Raw genomic sequence first — 21,427 nt, 5'->3', positions numbered from 1 at the left:
AAGAATCACTCAATCTGGCGGTTACTAGACACAAGCTCGGGTGCTTGTATTACCACATTGGCCCATCTAGTCGTCGACGTATTTTGGCCAGTTTCTCGTTGCGCAAACGAAATAGATTTTCTTTTTCTTGGTCATGATTCCCAATTATACCCATACAAAGAGTGCGCAGAAGTTGACCCTCGAGCTTTAACAGCGTACCAGCACTAATCGTCCCCCATGCTCTCATCGTTTGTCTTTCCCCGCAGAGTGACCCTACCATCATCAGCTTCCTGTTGTGTCATCTCAATGGCAGTTCTAAGCGCTTCCGATGGATCTCTAACCTAACCTGTAGGGGAAAAGCCGACATTTGGCTGCCTCCACTTTCCCCATACAAAAGCCTCACAGCAAGATGGCAGTCTGAGAGGATCCAATACTCCAGAACCCCACGGCGCTTTCTCTTACCTTGTAGGGAATATTCGCGAGTTGCAGCAGAACATCATCAACCTTGCGAGGTCAATCACGCGGAGAAGATGCTTTCAGAAATGCTTATATCTCAAGCGAAGCTGTCGACTCGGCAGCTCAGTTCATCTCCCATCCCCTTGTCTGAGAACAATCGCAATATCGACTCGAGATGGCACCCAGTGCAATTATCCCAGAGACACAAGATGAGCATACAGCTCTATCCAATGTTGTCAAGTTGATCAAGAACGATGACTCCAAGACAATCGATCTTGCTTTGCGACAATTCCGTTGTTTAATTGCTGATTTATGTGAGCAATTCAAGGGCGGCCACCCTGGGTAAGTCATGCAGCCTTTGACAAAAGTATCACATATACTGACCAGCTTTAGAGGTGCTATGGGAATGGCCGCCATTGGCCTCGCCCTCTGGAAATACATCATGCAGTACTCTCCCAACGACCCCGAGTACTTCAACCGCGATCGCTTCGTTCTCTCCAACGGCCACACATGTCTCTTCCAGTACACATTCCTTCATCTCACTGGTTACAAGGCCATGACCTTTGAACACCTCAAATCCTACCACTCCTCCAACTACGACTCTCTGGCGCCAGGACATCCCGAAATCGAGCATGAAGGCATCGAAGTGACTACTGGCCCTCTTGGCCAAGGCATTGCCAACGCTGTCGGACTTGCCATGGCTACCAAGAATCTCGCCGCCACCTACAACAAGCCTAATTTTGAACTCGTCAATAACATGACTTATTGCATGATAGGGGATGCATGCCTGCAAGAAGGTGTCGCTCTTGAAGCCATACAGCTGGCGGGTCACTGGAAGCTCAATAGCTTGGTGGTCATGTACGACAACAACCAGGTTACCTGCGATGGCAGCGTCGATCTCTGCAACACTGAAGATGTCAACGCCAAGATGCGCGCTTGCGGCTGGGAAGTGATTGAAGTCGAGGATGGTTGCTATGATGTTGAGGGTATCGCCAAGGCCCTCATCAAAGCCAAGGCAAGCACTGACAAACCTACTTTCATCAACATTCACACCGTCATCGGTGTTGGTAGCAAGGTTGCTGGCGATGCCAAGGCTCACGGTGCTGCCTTTAGCCCCGAAGGTGTCGAGGCTGTCAAGGAGCACTTCGGCATGGATCCTGACAAACATTACGTCGTGTCCGATGATGTCTACGGCTTCTTCCGTGACCGTAAGGCCCGCGGCGATCGCCTTGTCGAAGACTGGAAGAATCTCGTCGACGCTTACAGCAAAGAGTACCCCGAGCTTCACCAGGAATTCATCAAGCGTGTCGAGGGTCGTTTTACAGAAGACTGGCGAAGTATTATTCCTGCCAAGGAGTCCTTGCCTACTACTCCCACGCCTTCTCGAAAGTCTGCTGGCATTATCTGTAACCCTCTGGCTGCCAAGCTTAAGAACTTCATGGTTGGTACAGCTGATCTGTCACCCTCTGTCAACATGATCTGGAAAGACAAGGTTGACTTCCAACATGTAAGCAAGTCCTCGTGATTAAACAGAAATCATTAGCTGACACAGTCACAGCCCGGTCTCAAGACCACATGCGGCATCAATGGAGACTACTCCGGCCGCTACATCCACTGGGGAATTCGTGAGCATGCAATGGCTTCCATCTCGAACGGTCTCGCCGCCTACAGTAAAGGCACCATCCTCCCTGTCACTTCCAGCTTCTTCATGTTTTACATCTACGCCGCGCCTGGTGTCCGCATGGGTGCCCTCCAAAACCTCCAGGCCATCCATATCGCCACCCATGATTCTATTGGTACCGGCGAGGATGGTCCTACTCATCAACCCATCGCTCTTGCTTCTCTCTACCGCTCCATGCCCAACATCCTTTATATCCGACCTTGCGACACGGAGGAGACTGCCGGTGCCTTCATCACCGCCCTAGAGGCAAAGGACACCCCTTCTATTATCTCCCTCTCCCGACAGAACCTCGAGCAGTACCCTCAGTACTCGAGTCGTGAAGGTGCACAGAAAGGTGCCTACGTGTTCATCGAAGAGGAGAATGCCGATGTCACCCTGATCGGTGTTGGTGCTGAGATGGTCTTCGCCGTTACGACTCGCGAGGTCCTCAAGGACAAGTTCGGTATCAAAGCTCGCGTCGTCTCCTTCCCTTGCCAACGTCTCTTCAACTCCCAGCCACTTGAATATAAGCGAAAAGTTCTACAGTATCGCTCTAACGCTCCCCGTGTTGTTATCGAAGCCTATGCCGTTAATGGTTGGGAGAGATACGCCGACGCTGGCTATTCCATGTCAACATTTGGCAAGTCGCTACCTGGAAAGGATGCATACAAGTACTTTGGCTTTGACGAAACCGTCATTGCTCCACAGATCGCCAAACTCGTAGAAGAGGTCAAGAAGGAGGGCATCGAGAGTCTACGTGGCGAGTTTAGGGACCTTAACAACGTGGCACATAAACATTGATGGATCATTGAGAGATAGGTAGATGAACAGCATGGACTTTGGAGTTAGTGTCGGTAATTTAGTCACGATAATAGCAATGCGTGGAACAAAAGCTTTTTTTTGTTATACTATCCCAGTATCGAGATCACTCAACTCCTTGTGGCGTCCTTATATCCTCCCAATGGCATCCTGAACGTATTTATGCCAGCCCAGACCCAGGTTGCATTCTCCAAAAAATTCCAACTATCCCCAATGCTTCTTCGTAATAATCCAGTAGGACATCGTTCAAACGAGTCACAAGTAATGCTCACAGCGACTCATTCTGTACGCGATCTGCGCTACAGATTGACCAAGATCAAAGTCTCAAAATGACAAGATAATGCGCCCAATTCGTATGACACCGGCAAGTCATTTCATCTTCCTATAGCTTCTTAACCATATATCTGTCTTCCCTGTGGACGAATGATGATGTCTGAAGGTGGCAGTGATTGTACACCCTCCATTACAAACTGGCTGATGGTCTGAATACCGCCGTTGACCACCCTGGGCCATGTCGCCCATGACTCCTGGACTCGAACCATTACGCCCTGCCCAGCGTTCAATACCGAGTCCGTGAAACACTGCCCGGCTTGGCGAGTTTGTTGGGCCGTGTACACAACGCTCCCAGTCACATTGCTAACACTACTCTGCGCGAGATGTGTGGACGCTGAAAGAGCTCGTTGAGCGGTCTGTACTCCCGGGATTTTATGGAAAAGGGATAGTTGGTTGTCCACTCCGAGATTCTTTTCGTACTCTTCGGAATTGAAGGGACCGATGGGAACATCGTAGCCTGACAGGTTTGGGCGCTCCTGCTTAGCACGGTGTTCAAAGTAGTCCTCTTCCGGGTCACGGTCTTCTGCAGCATCAACCGTCTGCGTGTCGATAACCACGAGATCATCTTCGTCACCACTGAGTACGATTTCTTCTTCTATGTGGTCGTGAATAGGGACATCCTCGAGTTCGGGGGCATTCTCTTGACTTTCTTGGCGGGGTGTAAGGACCGAACTTTGAGTCCGCAGTGTATTGGCGTTCAGCTCAGAATCCGAAGACACGTCGTGATTGCCGATAACCATTTTACTTTCCCTCTCTAGACCAAATCATCTGGTTCCCTTTGACTAATAATGTATGTGCAGCCGACGAGGGAAGTTTGGCGGATATTCCAAGGGAAACAATAACTTTAAGGCGTGTGATGACAGGTGAGGGCTGTGTTTGCTAGAAGCCTCGGGACAAATATTATTGTGTTTGGGTAGGACTTGCAGAGGAAGAAAGGGAGGATTGTTAGGAATTATGTGGCCAAGAATGTTCTAAATAGTCGCGAGATGGAAAGCCTGGCACTGCCGCGACAGACCGGAGGTGGGTTGGGATGAAGGGTCACAGAGGACGTGAATCACAGTCCACTTTGCGCGGATTTGTTTAACTTTCTCAGCTATTCAACAAATCTAAACTAATTTTCTTTTTAGCGCAAAGTTTTTCTATCTTTTCACTTTGCATTCTTTCAAACAACAGTTTGGTGTACTTGCTTTCTCCTTATTGTCCTTCAGGGTCAATATCACCGTTTGATGTTTGACTCCTTTTCTAGTAACATAAGCCAAATAACTTCTACTTGCCGTAACTTTTAAAAGTATTTCTCTTCTGATGCTCTTAGTATCAAATGCAGTGGGCGCTTGGCCTTGACGAATAATCTGTTATAACTTTCCATTAAATCAGAACACTGGTGGCCAGCATTAACTTTATGACTCTTCAAACCATTTGTAGAAGGTAAAAGATAAATCTATCCGGAGGATTTACAAGAACGGCTGGGCTGTTTTCAAGGCCCAATCTAATTGGTTACCAGTGTTTAAACTCTGGCAAGACAAGAGGCAAAGGGAAGTAACTTTATAGTCATCTTCAAGGACAGCTCAAACTTCAAAACCAGCTGAATCTTATGAGGAGAATTACCTCGTAAAATGCCCTCAGTTCATGGAGAAAGTTCATGTTGCAATGTATAATCTATATACATAAGTTTGAAGAGTTGCCAAAGAGCATCTTCATCTTGTTCCTTCTCATCCTCTCGTTCAAATTTTCTTCCTCACTGCTCCCCCTCGACACTTCCCTCGAATGATTTGTATCTCAAATATGATGGTTCCAGGAGGCTTGTCCTGCACTGCCTGCCAACTTCTTCCCGAGGGTTATTCCCATAAAACGTTCAAGCACGCACATGGCTTTGAGGATGACTGGAACGCGCCAGTCGAGTCCGATGAGGAGCGGTACCGAATTCCCGAGACTCGTCGCGATAATGCTTTTAATGAGTACCTTGAACTTGCACGCAGGACTCGCCTTTTCGCTGTTCCGGAATTCATCAACGTTATGTCTTGGAGAGAGAAAAGGACCCTGCTGCGAAACCTCAAGCGTATCGAGCAGTACTATTCCCTCCTTTCATTGACCCAAGAGCGACACAGAGGCCGGCTAATCGACGATGGAACGGATTATTCTTACACTACGACATCAGTCAGGGCATGTGTGAATATCTTTGAAGAGGTCGGTGTGACTATACAAGTCTGCAGGGCCATGTCCGTACAAAATGGAAGATGGTATCTAGGACATTGTCCTGGCACCTACATCTTCAAGTATCGTGGCTCCCAGATAGCAGGATCCGACTCAGACAGTTTCATGAATGCTCGTGGCTACATCTCGAATAATTTTGAGTATGCAGGCCAAATACCCCGACTTGAAGAGATGCAAAAACAACGACTGGGGCTACTATTCCCCAAAATGCTAAGATTGTTCATCAGCGAACTTCAGGTTTTTGCAGGCTTACAACATCGAGAAACGTATCCGGAACTCGAGGAGATGCTCCTTGAGAGGGTTGAATCCGCCACGTCGTTTCATCGAGTCTGGAACCATTGGAGGAATGCCAACTTGAATGTCACTGAGTGGCCAGACGCGGAAGTGCAAAATTGTTTTGTATCCCATCCCAGAATACTGGAACTTGCTTGGATTCTAAACTATCTCAAACGCCGGCATTCAGGAGAAAACCAGCCACCAGAACCTCTGGAACTACTTATAATCTCTGCCACACAGAAACAGCTACCTGAGCTTGCAAGCTTATGGGAGGACAGGGAACAGGCAGTGGCTTGGAATATGCTCAAGTCAGGCAGACGAACGGGTCTCTTTGTATATGAAGTTACACGTGAAACTGAGGTAAGCCATTTACTTAGCCTAGATAGGATGAATTGTCATCGGATAATGTTTGATCCGCTCGGAAACTTGGAACTAACAATTTCGTCAGGACATTCACAACTTCTATAGCCAGGCACAGTTCAGCGACGACCCTCTCAACCCGGCCATTGCCCATTCATTCATACCTCTATCGAGCTACCAAGTCTCGGCTGAAGATTACCAAGTGGGCGTGTCGGAGGATCCTGACGCATCGTAGTCTTACGAGCACGACCGAATACTCGAGATCACATTCTAGTTTTTGCATGGTACCATCTCCGACCAATTGACAGCGACCCCTGTTGATTTGGTGGTAATTGTTGGAGATTGATTATTTTCCGCACTGGAATTCTATCAAAGGCGCCCGAAAGTTGAGCCGGCTTCTACTCGAATCCAACCCACCCTCGTCCCGATATTCGCACCAAGTACCGCATATACATACATTACGATGACTTCGATGTTCTCTCTCCGCGGGCTACTCAGCCGCCAAGCTACTCCCACTGCGCCTACAACTCGTCTTTTCTCTACGACAGCAAACATGCTTGCCCGCACACCTCCGAAACCCGTCGCAAAGAAGCCCGCAGCGGCTGTCCCACGACGAAAGCATGTGCAGCAAAAGTCCGAAAACTTCTACCGCATTCGCACTCTCCGCCAAAACATGTTCTCTCCTGCGCCCCCACCCCTGCGTATGGCCCGTCTTCGATATCTCCGGCATTGGACAATCCACCGTGCGTGGCAGCTGTTCCGTCGACAGCAACACCAAGCGACCGAGCGTGAGCGTCATCGTATTTATAGCGGCATGTACAACGCCTGCGAAGAGCTGCGCAAAACCGTTGGTCCTGGAAACCGAGATGAGGGCTACCTGTACCGGGTAGCTATGGAAAAGAAGGGTGTCTGGGGAACTGATGCTATACCGATTGAGTACGCACGATACCAAACAGACTTTCCCGCTAAGAATGCGTGGAACCACGACTGGAAGAGGCACAGCAACTAGGTGGGCCTGCGCGGTTGATGTACGAATTCAAGAAATGGTATGAGTCAAAAGTGTACTGTATGTATAATAGAAACAATTGCTAGACATCAATGGCTACAGCAAACCAGCATTCACCAGGCTCGCAATTGAGAATGACTAGTGTCCCACGTGAGTAAATCAGAGAGAATTAAATGTCAATATCGTCACTCTCATTAAGTAATCCGCTCCTCAAAGGACAGTACCGATCTTCCCAGTCTCAAGTATGCCATTAATTCACTCTCGCCCTTCTTATGCTCGACCAAGCCAGTCAGCTCTATGCTGCTGTCCCAATTATTAGATAACACATGGAGAAAATATGCATTGCCTAACCCGCTTGAATCAAAATCATGCAAAATATCAGACTCCTCCTATCCACACTCCTCCAATCCGTTCCGTTTTTTCGTACCCTCCTAGGATGCCATGTATTTAAGAAGACTTTCGCATTCCGCTTGCCATAAAACAAGGGATCGGAAGAAAGAACCAAAGATCAAAAGGTCGGGAACATGTTCAAGATCAAAAGGAAAATGAGGACGAATGCGCGGGGCAAGGCGACGAGATGAACAGCGTTCGGACATTCCGTTTTGTCTTGGAGAATGGTGTCCAAGAACGACAAATTCATATTTCTTTTCTTGTGTCTTGGATTGGGAGCATCTGTAAATAAAAACAACGGGGGAAATGCCGGTACTTGAATCGGTAGGCGGTTGAGGTGTTGCAGATGGAATGTTGGTGGCTATGAGTTTTGGTTATCCCTAGGCCTCAGTCGGCCTGTCAACTGAAAGACAAGACAGTGTGCCGAAAATTAAAGAAAAAATAAGTCCTCCTCCTAGAGCGCCGAGCAATAAGTCCTCTATATCCTGTGTGATTCCCTGGTGTCCAAAAAATCCTATAGTTGTCTCCAGAAGTCGGAAAATGTTCCGGTGTTGTGGCCGAGGCGAACGGTAATTGATCGCTTGGAGATATACCTGGGCCGGTTCGCAAGGAGGGTTCGCTGCTTACAGGTATAATCACAGGCCTGTGGTCCAGATGCCGAGTTCGCATCTGTGTCGGATTGTGCGCAGCTGGTTCTTTACAGCACGACACAGCAGCCGCCGCCCTCACCCTTTTCGAAAGTCAGCAGAGCAGCACGAGTAGCCGCCTCAAAAACATCGTCGACTCCCTCGCCGCTCAAGCTAGAGCACTCCAAATATCGCTTTGCGCCAATTTCTCGCGCGATAGACTCTCCATCGTGCTCTGAGACGAATCGCATCGACTTCTTGCGCATTTCCTCAATTGCAACAGGGTCTTCTCGAAGATCCTTCTTCAAGCCAACGAGAATGATGGGAACACCGGTGCACAGTCGTTGAGCTTCCTCGATCCACTATAATAGCAACAGGTCAGTCTTGAAACATCAGCTGAGCGCCGTTGCGCGTTGGGACCGTACCTTGTGCTTAACGTTGTCGAGAGAATCTGGAGTGTCGACAGAGAAACCTATCAAAATGACATGGGCCTTTGAATATGCAAGGGGTCGTAATCGCTCGTAGTCTTCCTGTCCGGCAGTATCCCAAAGAGCGAGCTGGACAGACTTGCCGTCCACTCTGCAATCCGTCACGTAGTTCTCAAACACTGTAGGAATCTATGTTTATGGTCAATATTCGTCGTCGCAGGGAGGATTGGATCGAGGCTCACATAATGCTATGTTGTTGTTAGTAACTCTGATGACGAGACGACTTGAGGTTGGGGAGCTCACTGTAGGAAAGTAACCTAGCGTAAATACGCTCAACAAACTGGTCTTGCCGCAGGCACCATCACCGATAATGACCAACTTCCTATAATCTATCGTTAGAAATCTTGCTACATGTGCTGAAAGAAGTAACCGTTGAGAATGCAAAGAAAGTTTTATGTTTGGGAAAGGGCGTAACCCTGTCAAAGTAAGGTTGGGCAGCGCGACAACAACTCGTACCTGCGGATAACGTTGCTTGGATTTGCGCTCATAATGAATCAATTATATAACTTCGAGATTGCTTGTGATCTCGAAAGCGATCGGAAATTATGTCGGATCTGGAGTCTGCTACGGGCCCCAGATCTGGGTATTGCGTCGGGATGTCGTTGTCGTCGATTGAATATGGGTGGAAATGTAGCGGGTTACAGCGATCGAGAGGGCGTCGTCGCGGTGATAAGAGCAGGAACAAGCTAAGTCAAGCCGATGGGGATGAGGATGGATTGAGTTCAGGAGAGTGACAATGGAGATATTTGGGGATTCGGTTCGGTGAGAGAAGTGTCGTTAACGAGATTTAGGACCCCTTATTTTTTTCGAACGGAATTTTTGGTAAGAGAATCGTTGAGCAACAAGGGACGTTCGGAGTGAGCGCGCGGACGAGACGTGGAGCGAGGAGGAGCAAGGCCAGGCAGTACGTAAATACGGAGCACGGTACGGTACAATACGGTTCGGTAGCCTAGACTGGGGTGTGGATGTTTGGTGCTGTAGTGCGAGCAGGGCGTTTTTAATGGCGGTGGGACGGAGCGTCAGGGCGTTCACTGGTGGTTCCCAAAACTCCAACGGGATGGGCAAGCTTCCTTATACGGAGAAGGGGGATAAGAAGAAGATGGAAGATGGTCTTTAGGGGAAATACGAGCCGACAACAGCGGATCAGGTAAAGGGGCGTAAACAGGCAAGCTTCGGGGTTGATATGATAGGGCAGTGAAGGATCAAGTTGATGTTCTTTTTTTTCTGATCGCCCGGGCTTGTTGCTCTACTAGTCTCGGACCAGGTTTTGAGCTGAGACGGATCCGGTTGGGCTGATAAAATGCTGGGAACTTTGGCCAGGTTTGGTTTGAAGGATGGAAATAGATAATCAGTTAGGTATACAGATCTTGAGAGAGTTAACTAAAGATAACCATCTCCGTACGTTTGGGTGGTACTAAGTTATAGATCGAGGCTAAGAGGCAGCCTCCTTCTATTGTTGGAACCGTCTGTTTACAGTAGTAGAGTTGGTAGTGACGGTGGTGGTGGCATCGGTGATAGTGGGGAGGTCATGGACGAGTTGGCTGGCTGGATGTTCGTGGGCTCTCTCCCGGCTCCCCTGGGTCTAGAGGTGGAGCAACAGACAGAGGCGTGGAAAACGGGTCCGGGGCGACCGTTTTAGCTGAGAATGAGGTGAGGTTGAGTGGAGGACGACAGCCCTGGAGGTCTTCAGCATACCGTAAGTTTGTTTTGCTGCAGTGGTGGGTTTATTGCCTGAATCAGTCTGGCTTCCATCCATGCCCATACCTTGATGATGACACAGGACGGAATATTGCTAGGTATTCATGACATGACATGGATCATGGGAGACAGAATGTACCGACAGTATGGATGGTTACAACGATCTATTGTGACTTTCTGCTACGTAACGTGGATAAAACTCACTCGGCAAGTTCAATTGGAAGCTTTCCACAACACAAACTCCATTCATGAGCATGGCATGGCATGGCATGGCATGGCATAGCCTTTGGCGCCCGTTTGCACTACACTTCCATACCCAGCAAGCCCCCTGTGGCGGAGCGACCACTAGACCTATTCAAAACAACCTACAGAGTACCTATGTAGAGAAGTGGACATCTAAACAAAGGCTGTTCGGTTAATTCTGACACTTCTCCGCACCAACCAGCTCACTGGACACGAATGGATGGGTTCGATAAGCGGCTTAACCATCTCCAACAGTTTCTACAGCTACAGCTATAGCTACAGCTAGGGCAGAACAAATTGCAGGACTCTTCTTCAAGCAGTATCAGATCCTACTTTCAATTAGGTAACAGCAAGAAGTCCTGTCATGGAACAAGCCTGTGTGAAATCGTACCTACCTAGGCTAACTAGTCGGTAGGTCAGCAATTGACACAGCAGCTTACCTAGGGACCTGTCACAAATTTCTTCAGCAGCAGTCTTTTCTTCAACAACCAATTTGGGTTTCTTTGTTTTGTTTCGGCTGTGATAGACAGGGCTTGTAACCTTTGCTTTCAATACAATGACGACAGATTCCAGATGCAGACAAGCATTTCGAAAGGTCCACATCAACAGCAAAAGATCCCCTTGTCATTATTCGGAGGATTAATCATTCCATTCTTGGCCTCTGTTTCGCTCACTCGTTAATTCTGCGGATTTCTGCGCCGTCCGTCATGCTTTCGCTATTTGAGGCTGTGCAGGTTGATCCACTCCCGTTCGCCGGTAAGCTAAAAACAGGAACCAGACCAGGGGGTTAGACGAACTGCCAGTCAGTTCTGAACTCTCATTAGCTGCTGTCGAGCAACGCATCATTTTAAGGTCCCCTAGAATAGACCACCTACCCAGCATCCGAGAAGTTCATGTTTGGAGATTCCACCTTCGCCTGTGGTCACCAAGGGCACATATCAGACCAGTTCCAATTGATTGACTGCTTCATGGATTACTACGGATGATCCCGTGCAATCTGTGCTCCGTGCCTTTGGCTCCCTCACGCTAAACCCCTGTACAACAGGATTTCGGTGTTTGTCGAGATGCCGACTGTCTCCATTGCTGACACTTTGTTTGCAAACAAGCAAACATTTGTTCTGGCAATTTTGATTCTTACCTGGATTGATTCTTTGATGACAGCATTAAGCGTCGGGCATTCCCGATTATGGCATCAATTCGTCTGAGTTGTCATGTGCTTATATATATGCAACGGCAATGTTTCGTAGATGTAACAATAACCATACCATACCTAGACTCTGCCCTACGAGGCCGTGGCAGTGTTGGGGATTTATGCCCAAGATCCTTCGTCTCAAGAATGCATGACCGAATAGTCAGGTACCTATTAAATCAGTGTCGTCTTACCTGCATATTCAATGTTGCACCCCTTTACATACTATCCTGTTCGCCCTGATGTGAGTGGTATTCCAAACGGCGTTTACGCGGTAAATCTCAGCATCTGAGACTCTTTTACCATGTTAGGTTAAAGAGCCGAGATATTTGTCCTCTGCCGTCGATCCTGTCCTCCGTCGTTTGCAACAGGGGGCTTCACGGCGATACCTCAATCTGGTGTTCTGTCACACCCTTGAGTTTGCACGGCGACGTAAATGAATAAATGCGGTGATATCGTCCCACATGACCTAAGAGCTACAGGTAGAGTCGAGTCAATATACCTCTAATAATTTTATTTTGCGCTCTCACACTTGTCATGTGGAACGTTGTACAACGTCGGCAGCTATTGTAGTGCACATGAGCAATCAGTCAGTTAGCCAAGTTTGCTCTGCCCATCAGTATCAGCAAGCTCCTGTCCAATTTTTTGAGTGGCTTCATTTGGTGGAACCTTTTGTTGAAAGACTACCATATAGCTCGCAATGATTGCAATGGTTGCAAACGCTAACAAACGCAGGGCGTTATTTGCTTGATTGACTTTGCCGTCGTTGGTATTTGTCCATTAGGGTACCCAGATTGGAATCCGTTGTTTGGCATAACCATGAACAATTGATTAGAATCAAGTTAGTCAAATGAGCAAAGGAAACTCACACCGCTTGCAGAAGATCTTAATTATATCATTAAAAAGTCGATGAATCGGTCCCTTCTTCTACATCTACAAATTACTTTGCATCTTCTTTAACCCCAGGTTCAGGGTAGCCTTCAGCCCAAGGGGAAGTGACGTTGACATCAAGGTACCTTATTGGATCTGTTCTACTTGTACCCCCACTTGAATTCAAGGCAAACGAACCAAATCGTCAGATCTCAGCATCACGTGCTAGATCATACCAGGCCACGCCAGGCTAGGAGATAGTGGGGTATAGGCTATAACCCAGGTAAGTGCCTGACCAGTAGCAACATCCATCACATACTGGGCTTGTTTGGCTGCATGAGAAGTACAGGTGCTATGCAACTCCACCAAAGAGTGACTTCTATCATCTTGTTTGAGCCTTGAGCCTTGAAGCCTCAAGCAATCCCGACAAAGATTCTACGGCATCTTTGCTTTTGCTCTTTTTATATTGAGTCTGGAATACTCAGAAAGAGTCTTAGTTACTCATCGCCTTTTTACATTCATTGACTTATTTATCGGGCTCTTCCCCGCAGGCGTCATCGCTGACCTAACCCTGATCTTGGCTGTTGCTCCGATTGTGAGTGCCTCATTTTGAGCCGCCCCCAGACCCTCCACTCGCAACGTTCGTTCCCGCAGCCGCCCAACAACCACAACCTCGCCCTCTCGAGACGCGCAGTTCCTGCCACTTTTAAGCTGACACGCACTCGCGTATTACAGAATTCTCATCATCTTACAGCGTCCTCCTGTCGACAGCCACGTGTCGCGCACAACATCTTCATGCCCTCGATTGCCCTACTCTCGTAACCTACCATGCCGGCCAACAATCAAAGACCGGCTACCCAAACTCCGGTATCGCCACGAAACACTGCGAAATACACCAACAAGGATGGCTCAAAGTTCATCACAGTCCCCAAGGGAACACCATCCGAGTCTTCGCTGCCTCCGACCCCCACAAGTGCCAAACCTAATGGACCCCCACTAGACGTTTCCAATGTCGATGATGGACCTGCTCCCGCCGTCAACCGCAAGAAACAGAAGCGCAGACAAAAGGCTGCTGCGAAAGCTGCTGCTCAACAAGCTGTCAACGGACACGACAGCCATGCGTCCGGACGAGGCGCTGCTGGGAGTCCCATGACAGGCCGCGGCCCCGCTGACCATGAAGAAGTCGAAAGCGACGATGAGAATGAGTACATCCTAGCAAGCGAATTGACAGAGCCGACTACGAATGGCCACCCACCTTCGGATTCCAGATCTAAGAAGAACCGAAAGAAGAAGAAGAAGGGAACAACTGCCGACCCCACGTCGCCAATTCCAGAACCTCTCGAGCATGAACCGCAGCCCAACTTGTCACAAGGCGCTGGTATGTCACGCGACAAGATATGGAGTACGAGCAATCAAGAAGAGCGCGAACGCATAAAAGCATTTTGGCTCGGGCTGGGCGAAGATGAGCGGAAATCATTGGTCAAGGTGGAGAAGGACGCTGTTCTCAAAAAGATGAAGGAACAACAGAAACATACTTGCAGCTGCACTGTGTGTGGACGAAAGCGGACTGCGATTGAGGAAGAACTGGAGGGTCTTTACGATGCCTATTACCTGGAGCTCGAACAATTCGCAAACCAAGGCGAGGGACCACCGATGCTGCCGTCAGCTCGGGATTTCGCTTTACGACGAGCAATACCTTCGAGTTATACCAACCGACCCCCATCACGAGGCCGAATAGTTGAACAATTGGGCGACGAGGAAGATGACGAGGAGGAGGACGAATTGGAAGAGGTCTACAGCGAAGATGAAGTGGAGGATGACGATTATAGCGACGACGAACCTCCCGAAGAATTCCAAACCTCACACGAGCGAGACGTCGCCGATTTCTTGACGTTTGGCAATAGCCTGCAAGTCAAGGGTACGCAGCTCCTAGAATCACTCCTCCGCAGATATGGTAACATGGACTTAGGTGGTATTCTCACCGTGGCGGATGACCTTCTTAAAAACGACGGCAAGCGGTTTATCGAAATGATGGAACAGCTTGCGGAACGTCGGATGGCAAGAGAGGAAGACGCTCGCGAACATTTTTCACGAGGCTACGGTCACCCTAATGGCTCATACTCCAACCCTCATAATCACCCACCTCCTGAAGAAGACGAGTACGATGAAGAAGAGGACGAGGAAGAAGATTATGACGATAGCCAGGACGAGGAGTATGAGGAGGAAGAGGTATACTCAAACCCCTCTGTGATGCCATCCCAGTCCCATACTGAGTGTTGCTGCCAGGACCAAATGACAGAGGAGCAACGAATGGAGGAAGGTCGCCGCATGTTCCAGATATTCGCCGCTCGCATGTTTGAACAACGCGTTCTCTCCGCTTATAAGGAGAAGGTCGCCAAAGAACGTCAGCAAAGGCTTCTGGAAGAGATTGAGGCAGAGGACCGAGAGTCTGAACTCAAGAAAGCCAAGAAAGCCAAGGACGCGCAAAAGAAGAAGGATAAGGCTGCTCAAAAGAAGCAAGCTTTGGCCGAGGAAAAAGCGCGTAAAGAAGCCGAGAAGGCCGCGGCAGATGCTGCACGGTTAGAAGCTGAAAGGCAACGGGTCGCTGAACAGAAAGCCAGGGCCGAGGAGAAACGAAAACAGAAGGAAGCGCAGAAGAAGGCCGAGGAAGAGGCACGCCTACGAAAGGAGGCGGAGCGACAACGACGACTCCACGAGCAACGCGAGAAGCAAGCCGAACAAGAGCGCAAAGCCCGAGAAACCAAGGAGAAGGAGAAGAAGCTCAAGGAGGAACAGCGACAAAGAGATAAGGAGGCCCGGGAGCAGAAGGAGCGCGAGGCTCAAGAACGCAAGGATAAGCAAGAGCGCGACAAGAGGGATAAGGAAGCTCGTGCTGCTAAAGCTCAGAAGGATGCTCAAGCGGCTCGTGAAGCTAAGGAAAAGTTGAGAGAGGAGAAGGCAGCTGCTCAAAAAGCAGCAAGTCACCCATCCCAACCCATCCAAATCCCGAAGCGTACATCACAGCATTCAGCGTCCATACCTACCGCCCTTCCACAACATGCTTCGAATCCGGCAAGCTACGCATCACCAAAGATACCAGTTGCAACTCCTGTGTTATCCAAGGCGCCAACCCCTATTCGTCCCCGAAACACGTCTCAACAGCAAGACGTGCCGCTGCCTTCAGCCACAGTTTCATCCAATAGTCAAGATCCCTCACCTCACTCAATGACGCCTCATATGAGTCCTGGTCCAATTGGCCAGCGCCATGGAAGCGCAAGTACGCAGCATTCTCACTCGGTCTCGCCTACAAATGGCCAATCAAGGATGCTCGGACAATCTCCTTTCCAGATACCTCCGATGGGAATGCAACCGCCTCCGGGATTGGCCCACCACCCACCCCCGCCAGGTTTTGCAAACCGCATGCCTCACGAAGCTATCTTTTCAGGTTTCAGACATAGTCCTGGAGCAATGATGCCTCCTCCTGGCATCAACGGACCACCTGGTCGCGGATTTTCTGTTCCTCTGCCCCCAGGCTTCACGCAGCCAATTGGCGATCAGTTTGATATGGGTGGGTTCCCATTGCCCACAGATCTCCCTCCACCAACACATCATCGCCAAAGTTCATTGCAGTTCGACACGCCTCCGACTCCATCACAGCCTATTGGACGACCTGCTCCCATAGGGCGACCCGGAAGCCTCAGCCAAAGTCGCGCGTCTGACGACCAGGATGACGAGACTGCCCATCTAGGCAGTCGAGCTCTTTTAGAGGATGATGAACCTCTCGCAGCTGAAGTCAACCCGAGTAGTTTACGAAACCAGCCTCCGGGGCCACGCGGTGATTTCACCACAAGTCCTTTCTTGCCTTCAGCATTTCCCCTGGCGCATAATCCCTGGGGTCCTCCCGCTGTTGGAGGACATCCTTTGCCTCCTCCAGGATTCAACAACCCCGGATGGGGTGCACCAAGCGTGCCTCCAGGGTTCGGTATGACATCTCCAATTGCTGGAATGAGCTCTATCCGAGCCCCAGCGCAGCCTAGGTATGTGACCGTCCGCGCGATGCTCTGCCAGGCTTGCAAGGAATTGGCTAGCTCTGGAGACTCGGAAGGTTACATCGACATCGGAACCCTCAAGTCGAGGATTGATGCGATGTCAGGTGATCACAGCATCTCAGAACTCGACTTGTTGAACCTTTGTGAGACGGAGGGAAGTCCGTCCAACGGAGGTGGCACGTTTGATATCCGACGTGATGCAGCAGGCCCAAGCAAGCATACCGTTCGATGGGAACCTGATCTCAATGATGGATTTGGTGCACCATATAGAGCAGTTGGTGCCCCAGGTGAGATCGGAAGTCCTTTGGTAGGCCAAGCAACTCTTCGTGGGGGATTGTAGGACAACCCTCGACGGGGTCGGGCAAGTCAACAGACTAGCGATGACTCCTTGTCCGTTAGAGATTTGGTGCGTGATAGCAGCCCACTGTGGGCAATTGGGAGCGACAGAGGGAGTACACCCTCTATGCACACAAGAGGTTCGTCGATCGTATCACACATCGACCGCCCAGACCTGCAAGTAAAAGGTCCAGTGGCTAAATAGTTTACCTGAACTGGAACGCGAACAACTCGTGTATGCACCTCTCATACGTGAAGCAAAGTTGAGCCATTCAACAAAGCCTTAAAACCTCGCCGTCTATTAAAGAAGCATGTTACTCACAATTCTGAGGGATTGTTGAAAGATCGGTCTTACATGGATACCCAGGTGCGATGTGGCGCCAGATGATGCAGCACGAAAGGGAAGGATCGGGAGACACGAGGAGCGTGAAATGACTGCTGATCTCAAATCAAAGAATCTTGTTCGAGTACCAGATAATAACCATTAGCCTCGGAGCGGGCTGTTGTAATGTATGCATTTGAAGTCGTGATTGTGAGACGTGTTAAATGGATTATCGCATGCGGCAACATTCAAGATGGAACTGTTGTAGGTATAATCGCTGCAGTTTGCAACACCGCCAACTGAACGGATGGATCTTGACTTTAACCGTGAGTTGATTGCCGCGTGGGACCGTTTTCGCAAAAGCCACGAGGCAACATCCAAAGACGCGGAGCAGGAGTACACGTAACACTTTAATTCAACGTCTAACCGTCCCCATTCATAAGGTAGATAAATAGATACATTCGCATACCAAAGTAGCAGACTTTATCCTTTCCCATTGCTCCGAAATACTCAAACATGTCATGTAAGGTTTGTTCCCCCCCGGCGTGATATCAAGGTATCAAAAAAGACGTCATCCATGGCTCTGAGGATTTTCCAAGCCTTGGATGTTTTTTCCTGCGCTGGTAATCACGCAGTATTATAAAAGAATAGAGTAAGCGCTCGAAACAAGGCAGCTTTTTGTCGTACACAGAAGAGCTCAGTATAGATATGGACCCTCCTCGGATACTCGCTGCAACTGTCTTGTTCCCATTGCTCTCCCCCGACGGGACCGGTCCGCCTAGATTCGGTCCTGGAAAGGGTTGCCAGCAGGGGCACCAGGGGCGGACTGGCCTGAAGCGTTGCGGATGAGAGGCTGACGCTGAGCAGCGCGCTGCTTCTTTGTGGCGGCACGGGCGAGAGCAACAGCCTCGGACTTGGCGACAAGACGCTTCTGCTCCTTGCGGTCACGGCAGCACATGAAAGTGAGGTAGCCGAGCATACCGGCGGCAGAGGCGGCAAAGACGATGGCGATGATGATACCGGCAGTGTCCATTTCCCTCTTAACCATGCAAATGTCCTCAGCGGCAGAGTCGGTGGTGCAGATAACATCGCTGCGGCATGTGCTGGTGCTAATCTCGGTGCTGTAGCAGGTAGCAGTCTGGGTCTTGTCCGAAACGGTCTCGAGATCGCACTGCTCAGTCGACTTTTTGAAAGTTGTGTAGCATTTTGTTCCCCTTGAAGTGTCAGTAGCACGCTTCTTGAGTTCACCACCGGTACGCTCGGGGCCCTTGGTGATGGTGCTGGCGGCCTCAGCGTCGGGAATCAGAGTCGGCATGGCAGCAGCTTCGTAGCGCTTCTTTAGCTCGCCGGCCTTGGCGAGCTCTGAGCATCGCTCGAGGGTATAGTGAGCCTCGCGGGCGGCATCCTCGTCGGCACAGCCAGCGGAGGTGTAGCAGGTCTTGAGGGCGGCCTCATCGGTCTCCTTGAGGTTGGAGAGGCAGAGAGAGAGGGCACCCTTGTTGGCACAGTCGGCAAAGGCAGCGAGGTCCTCGTTGTGGTTGGCGAGACACTCTTGCTGGACGGCAGCGAAGGCGTTGCCAGCGAAAAGAATGGCGGTTGAGAATCGCATGTTGGGCGGGTTAACGATGTTTTTTTGTGGGAAAAGGTTGCGGTCGAGAGAATGCCCAGCAAAGCTCTTTAAGTGTGTTGTCGGTAAGGAATAGTCTAGGGTGCTTGAAAGCCAAGACACGCACGCTCAATCCTAAAAAAGGGGAGGTTGTTTCTGATGATGATGGGGAATAATAGGTAAGAGAAAGAAACAAGGAGGAGAAGTTGGAGGAAAAGCGAAACGAAGCAAAGCAAATGGGAAGGGATTATCCGTCCGTTCTATTGGGCTGAACCTTGGAAGGAAAAAAAGTACTATGTAGACGAGACAGGACTCGCAAGTGAGAGGCAGGAGCAGGAGCCAGGAGCCAGGGGAGGTGAGGCGGCTGGGCTTTGCTTTGCTTGCTTACTGGGCCGAGCTGGGCTGGCAGAGCGTTACATACAGTACGGCACTGCACTGTTGTTATGATTATGGTGGAGATGCTCAGCGTGCTTGTGCTAAAAAAAGGAGAGTGAGGAGACGGATTTCTATGAGCCACAATGAACTAAGCCTGAAAGGGGTTAGATGGTAAGAAGAGATTGAGGGTCCTGGGTGGGTAGGGTTGAATTGCCATTACATTGGGGAATGGAGATTGGCGTCTTTAGATGTTAGGGCTGTGTTGGGATCTGTTGAGTGGGAGACCAATGTTCTTGACTACTCAGGTGCTCATGAACTTCTTGATATCGTGGTTGTAGGCATGAGAAGATGCTATCCCTCTCTCAAACCAAGCCAAGCCCGTGATGGCTGGTGCTGACTGACCTGCCATGCTAATGGTAGGCATGAGTGGGAACTGGGAACCAACATCCGCCATAGCCAGAAACCCACTAGCATGAACAGAACTGGCTTTGACAAGACAAAGAGAGATAGGTCGACGGAAAGAGAATATGAGGCATGTCTACAGGTCTTGATGGCATTCACTTCTTTACAGCCATGATCTTTAGTCACTCAACTGATGCAACCCTTCAAGACAGCATGATTGCTGTTCATCAACTTGAGGGAACGGACTACCCTTGCTCATACAAACACAGTAAGCACAAAGAAGCCTGCAAGCGCTGATGGAAGTGGCTGAAATGGCGGGCTTTCCTACTCATAAGGAGATGGCGGTGCAACGGCCAATCCAGAGCAAGGGTTTTACGGCTGGTGTGACGACGGTTGTGGGGTGAAGGAGAATGATAGACATTGTCAACAATTAGTTTCATTTCTCAATTGTTTCAGACTGTTTTTGGGTCGTTTCCTAGGAGTAATGGATTCCATTCTGACAGTCAAGTCTGGATTATTAGAGGAAGAACTTCTGTTGTATTGGCGGTCAGAAATTCCATGCTTACACTGCCTCTGCTTACATTAATTAATGGATTGGGTTCCATGGGCTGGGTCCAAATGGCTGCGCAAGCTGAGAAAAAGCCCCTGTCGCGCTTCCCGACGCCATCAGACGCCTCCGTCTCGACGTTAAAAGGCTTGTTCTGCCAAATCGCCAAATGCTGATATGGTACTGTCCGCTTTACTCTTCTGTTGCCATGACATGATGATCTATCGGAACATGCTCAACAGTGCAGTGTGTCACGATGTTCAGGGGCTGAAGATGCCCAGAAGTACCTAGGTACGCCCGCACTTTAGTGGCCAGTGCCCTCTGTACCTGAGATTGACAGCAAGCGTAGGTCCATTGAACCATAAACCTCGTGCCAAGACACATCATCACCAAAGACCCCCAAGAGATAGATGATCGTTAAAAAATGCCCGAGATCTGGATAAATAAAACTTAATAATCCTTCCCTCCTTTTTTTTTTGTACACGCACGTCATGCTTCATTTGTTGAGTAATAGAACGCGTAGCCAATCGAATGGAATTTAAGGAATGACCATGTGAGTCGACGTCATCAACTTTTGGCTTGCTTTTGTCTGGTACGTGATACAAAGACAAGCTTTGTGTATAAAAGCAAGCGATCCAAGATTTTGTATCATCCTTCTTCTCTTTATTCTGCAAATACACTGAACCTCTTCCACTCAACTTCAAATCACCACGTAAAAGAAGACAAAAACCGCCCAACATGCCTCTCGTCGTTCCCGGTATCAACTCAACTTCTGGCGACAAGGCCGAGGAGTGGCAGAACAAGCTCATCGGCAAGAAGCTTTCCGATGACGATGCTTCCACCGAAACGGTACGTTTGACTTACAGCTTTACGTTCTTCCTACACAGCAGCATGATGCTAATGCGTCAATAGGTGTTTGCCAAGCGAGATCTTCCCCAGGAAACGCGCATCATCGAGCCCGGAATGATGGTCACAAAGGACTTTAAGGAAGACAGACTCAATGTCCACCTCAAGGATGACGGAACTGTCTCACATGTCGTCAAGGGTTAATGGGGCTGCTGGTGTCGAGACAACCCCTCCATTCCTCGTTTGATGATGGGGCAATGATTAATGTACGATAACGATTGCCTACGATGGGAACAGGATCGCCCGTAATAATAAAGGCGCAAGAGAACAGCGCGATTAT

At 49.5% G+C, this 21,427-nt stretch overlaps 8 protein-coding genes across 8 annotated transcripts; 5 read left to right on the top strand and 3 right to left on the bottom strand.

Moving 5' to 3' along the window:
• Positions 1-610: 610 nt before the first annotated feature.
• Positions 611-2,896, top strand: FSST1_007576 (Transketolase, thiamine diphosphate binding domain-containing protein; the record flags this gene model as incomplete). Its single annotated transcript, XM_083224374.1, has 3 exons — positions 611-777; positions 829-1,942; positions 1,994-2,896. 3 exons carry the CDS (start codon positions 611-613, stop codon positions 2,894-2,896), a joined length of 2,184 nt encoding a protein of 727 aa, XP_083083537.1.
• Positions 2,897-3,306: 410 nt separating this feature from the next.
• Positions 3,307-3,987, bottom strand: FSST1_007575 (uncharacterized protein; the record flags this gene model as incomplete). Its single annotated transcript, XM_083224373.1, has 1 exon — positions 3,307-3,987. One exon carries the CDS (start codon positions 3,985-3,987, stop codon positions 3,307-3,309), a length of 681 nt encoding a protein of 226 aa, XP_083083536.1.
• A 1,024-nt stretch (positions 3,988-5,011) lies between these two features.
• Positions 5,012-6,329, top strand: FSST1_007574 (uncharacterized protein; the record flags this gene model as incomplete). Its single annotated transcript, XM_083224372.1, has 2 exons — positions 5,012-6,094; positions 6,183-6,329. The coding sequence occupies 2 exons, from the start codon at positions 5,012-5,014 to the stop codon at positions 6,327-6,329; spliced, it is 1,230 nt and encodes a 409-aa protein (XP_083083535.1).
• Positions 6,330-6,557: 228 nt separating this feature from the next.
• FSST1_007573 (mitochondrial 54S ribosomal protein mL40) lies at positions 6,558-7,103 on the top strand (the record flags this gene model as incomplete). Its single annotated transcript, XM_083224371.1, has 1 exon — positions 6,558-7,103. The coding sequence occupies one exon, from the start codon at positions 6,558-6,560 to the stop codon at positions 7,101-7,103; it is 546 nt and encodes a 181-aa protein (XP_083083534.1).
• A 1,084-nt stretch (positions 7,104-8,187) lies between these two features.
• On the bottom strand, positions 8,188-9,092 carry FSST1_007572 (P-loop containing nucleoside triphosphate hydrolase protein; the record flags this gene model as incomplete). Its single annotated transcript, XM_083224369.1, has 5 exons — positions 8,188-8,478; positions 8,542-8,733; positions 8,787-8,792; positions 8,848-8,926; positions 9,061-9,092. 5 exons carry the CDS (start codon positions 9,090-9,092, stop codon positions 8,188-8,190), a joined length of 600 nt encoding a protein of 199 aa, XP_083083533.1.
• Positions 9,093-13,432: 4,340 nt separating this feature from the next.
• FSST1_007571 (salt tolerance down-regulator-domain-containing protein) lies at positions 13,433-16,993 on the top strand (the record flags this gene model as incomplete). The annotated part of the gene is made up of 1 exon (XM_083224368.1): positions 13,433-16,993. The coding sequence occupies one exon, from the start codon at positions 13,433-13,435 to the stop codon at positions 16,991-16,993; it is 3,561 nt and encodes a 1,186-aa protein (XP_083083532.1).
• A 1,096-nt stretch (positions 16,994-18,089) lies between these two features.
• Positions 18,090-18,920, bottom strand: FSST1_007570 (uncharacterized protein; the record flags this gene model as incomplete). The annotated part of the gene is made up of 1 exon (XM_083224367.1): positions 18,090-18,920. One exon carries the CDS (start codon positions 18,918-18,920, stop codon positions 18,090-18,092), a length of 831 nt encoding a protein of 276 aa, XP_083083531.1.
• A 2,059-nt stretch (positions 18,921-20,979) lies between these two features.
• On the top strand, positions 20,980-21,291 carry FSST1_007569 (uncharacterized protein; the record flags this gene model as incomplete). The annotated part of the gene is made up of 2 exons (XM_083224366.1): positions 20,980-21,090; positions 21,154-21,291. The coding sequence occupies 2 exons, from the start codon at positions 20,980-20,982 to the stop codon at positions 21,289-21,291; spliced, it is 249 nt and encodes an 82-aa protein (XP_083083530.1).
• Positions 21,292-21,427: the final 136 nt, after the last annotated feature.

This window comes from Fusarium sambucinum, chromosome II, assembly GCF_050947815.1.
Source record: "Fusarium sambucinum isolate potato_lamoka chromosome II, whole genome shotgun sequence".
Taxonomy (NCBI): Eukaryota; Fungi; Ascomycota; class Sordariomycetes; order Hypocreales; family Nectriaceae; genus Fusarium; species Fusarium sambucinum.
This window is presented reverse-complemented; position numbering and strand designations above follow the sequence as displayed.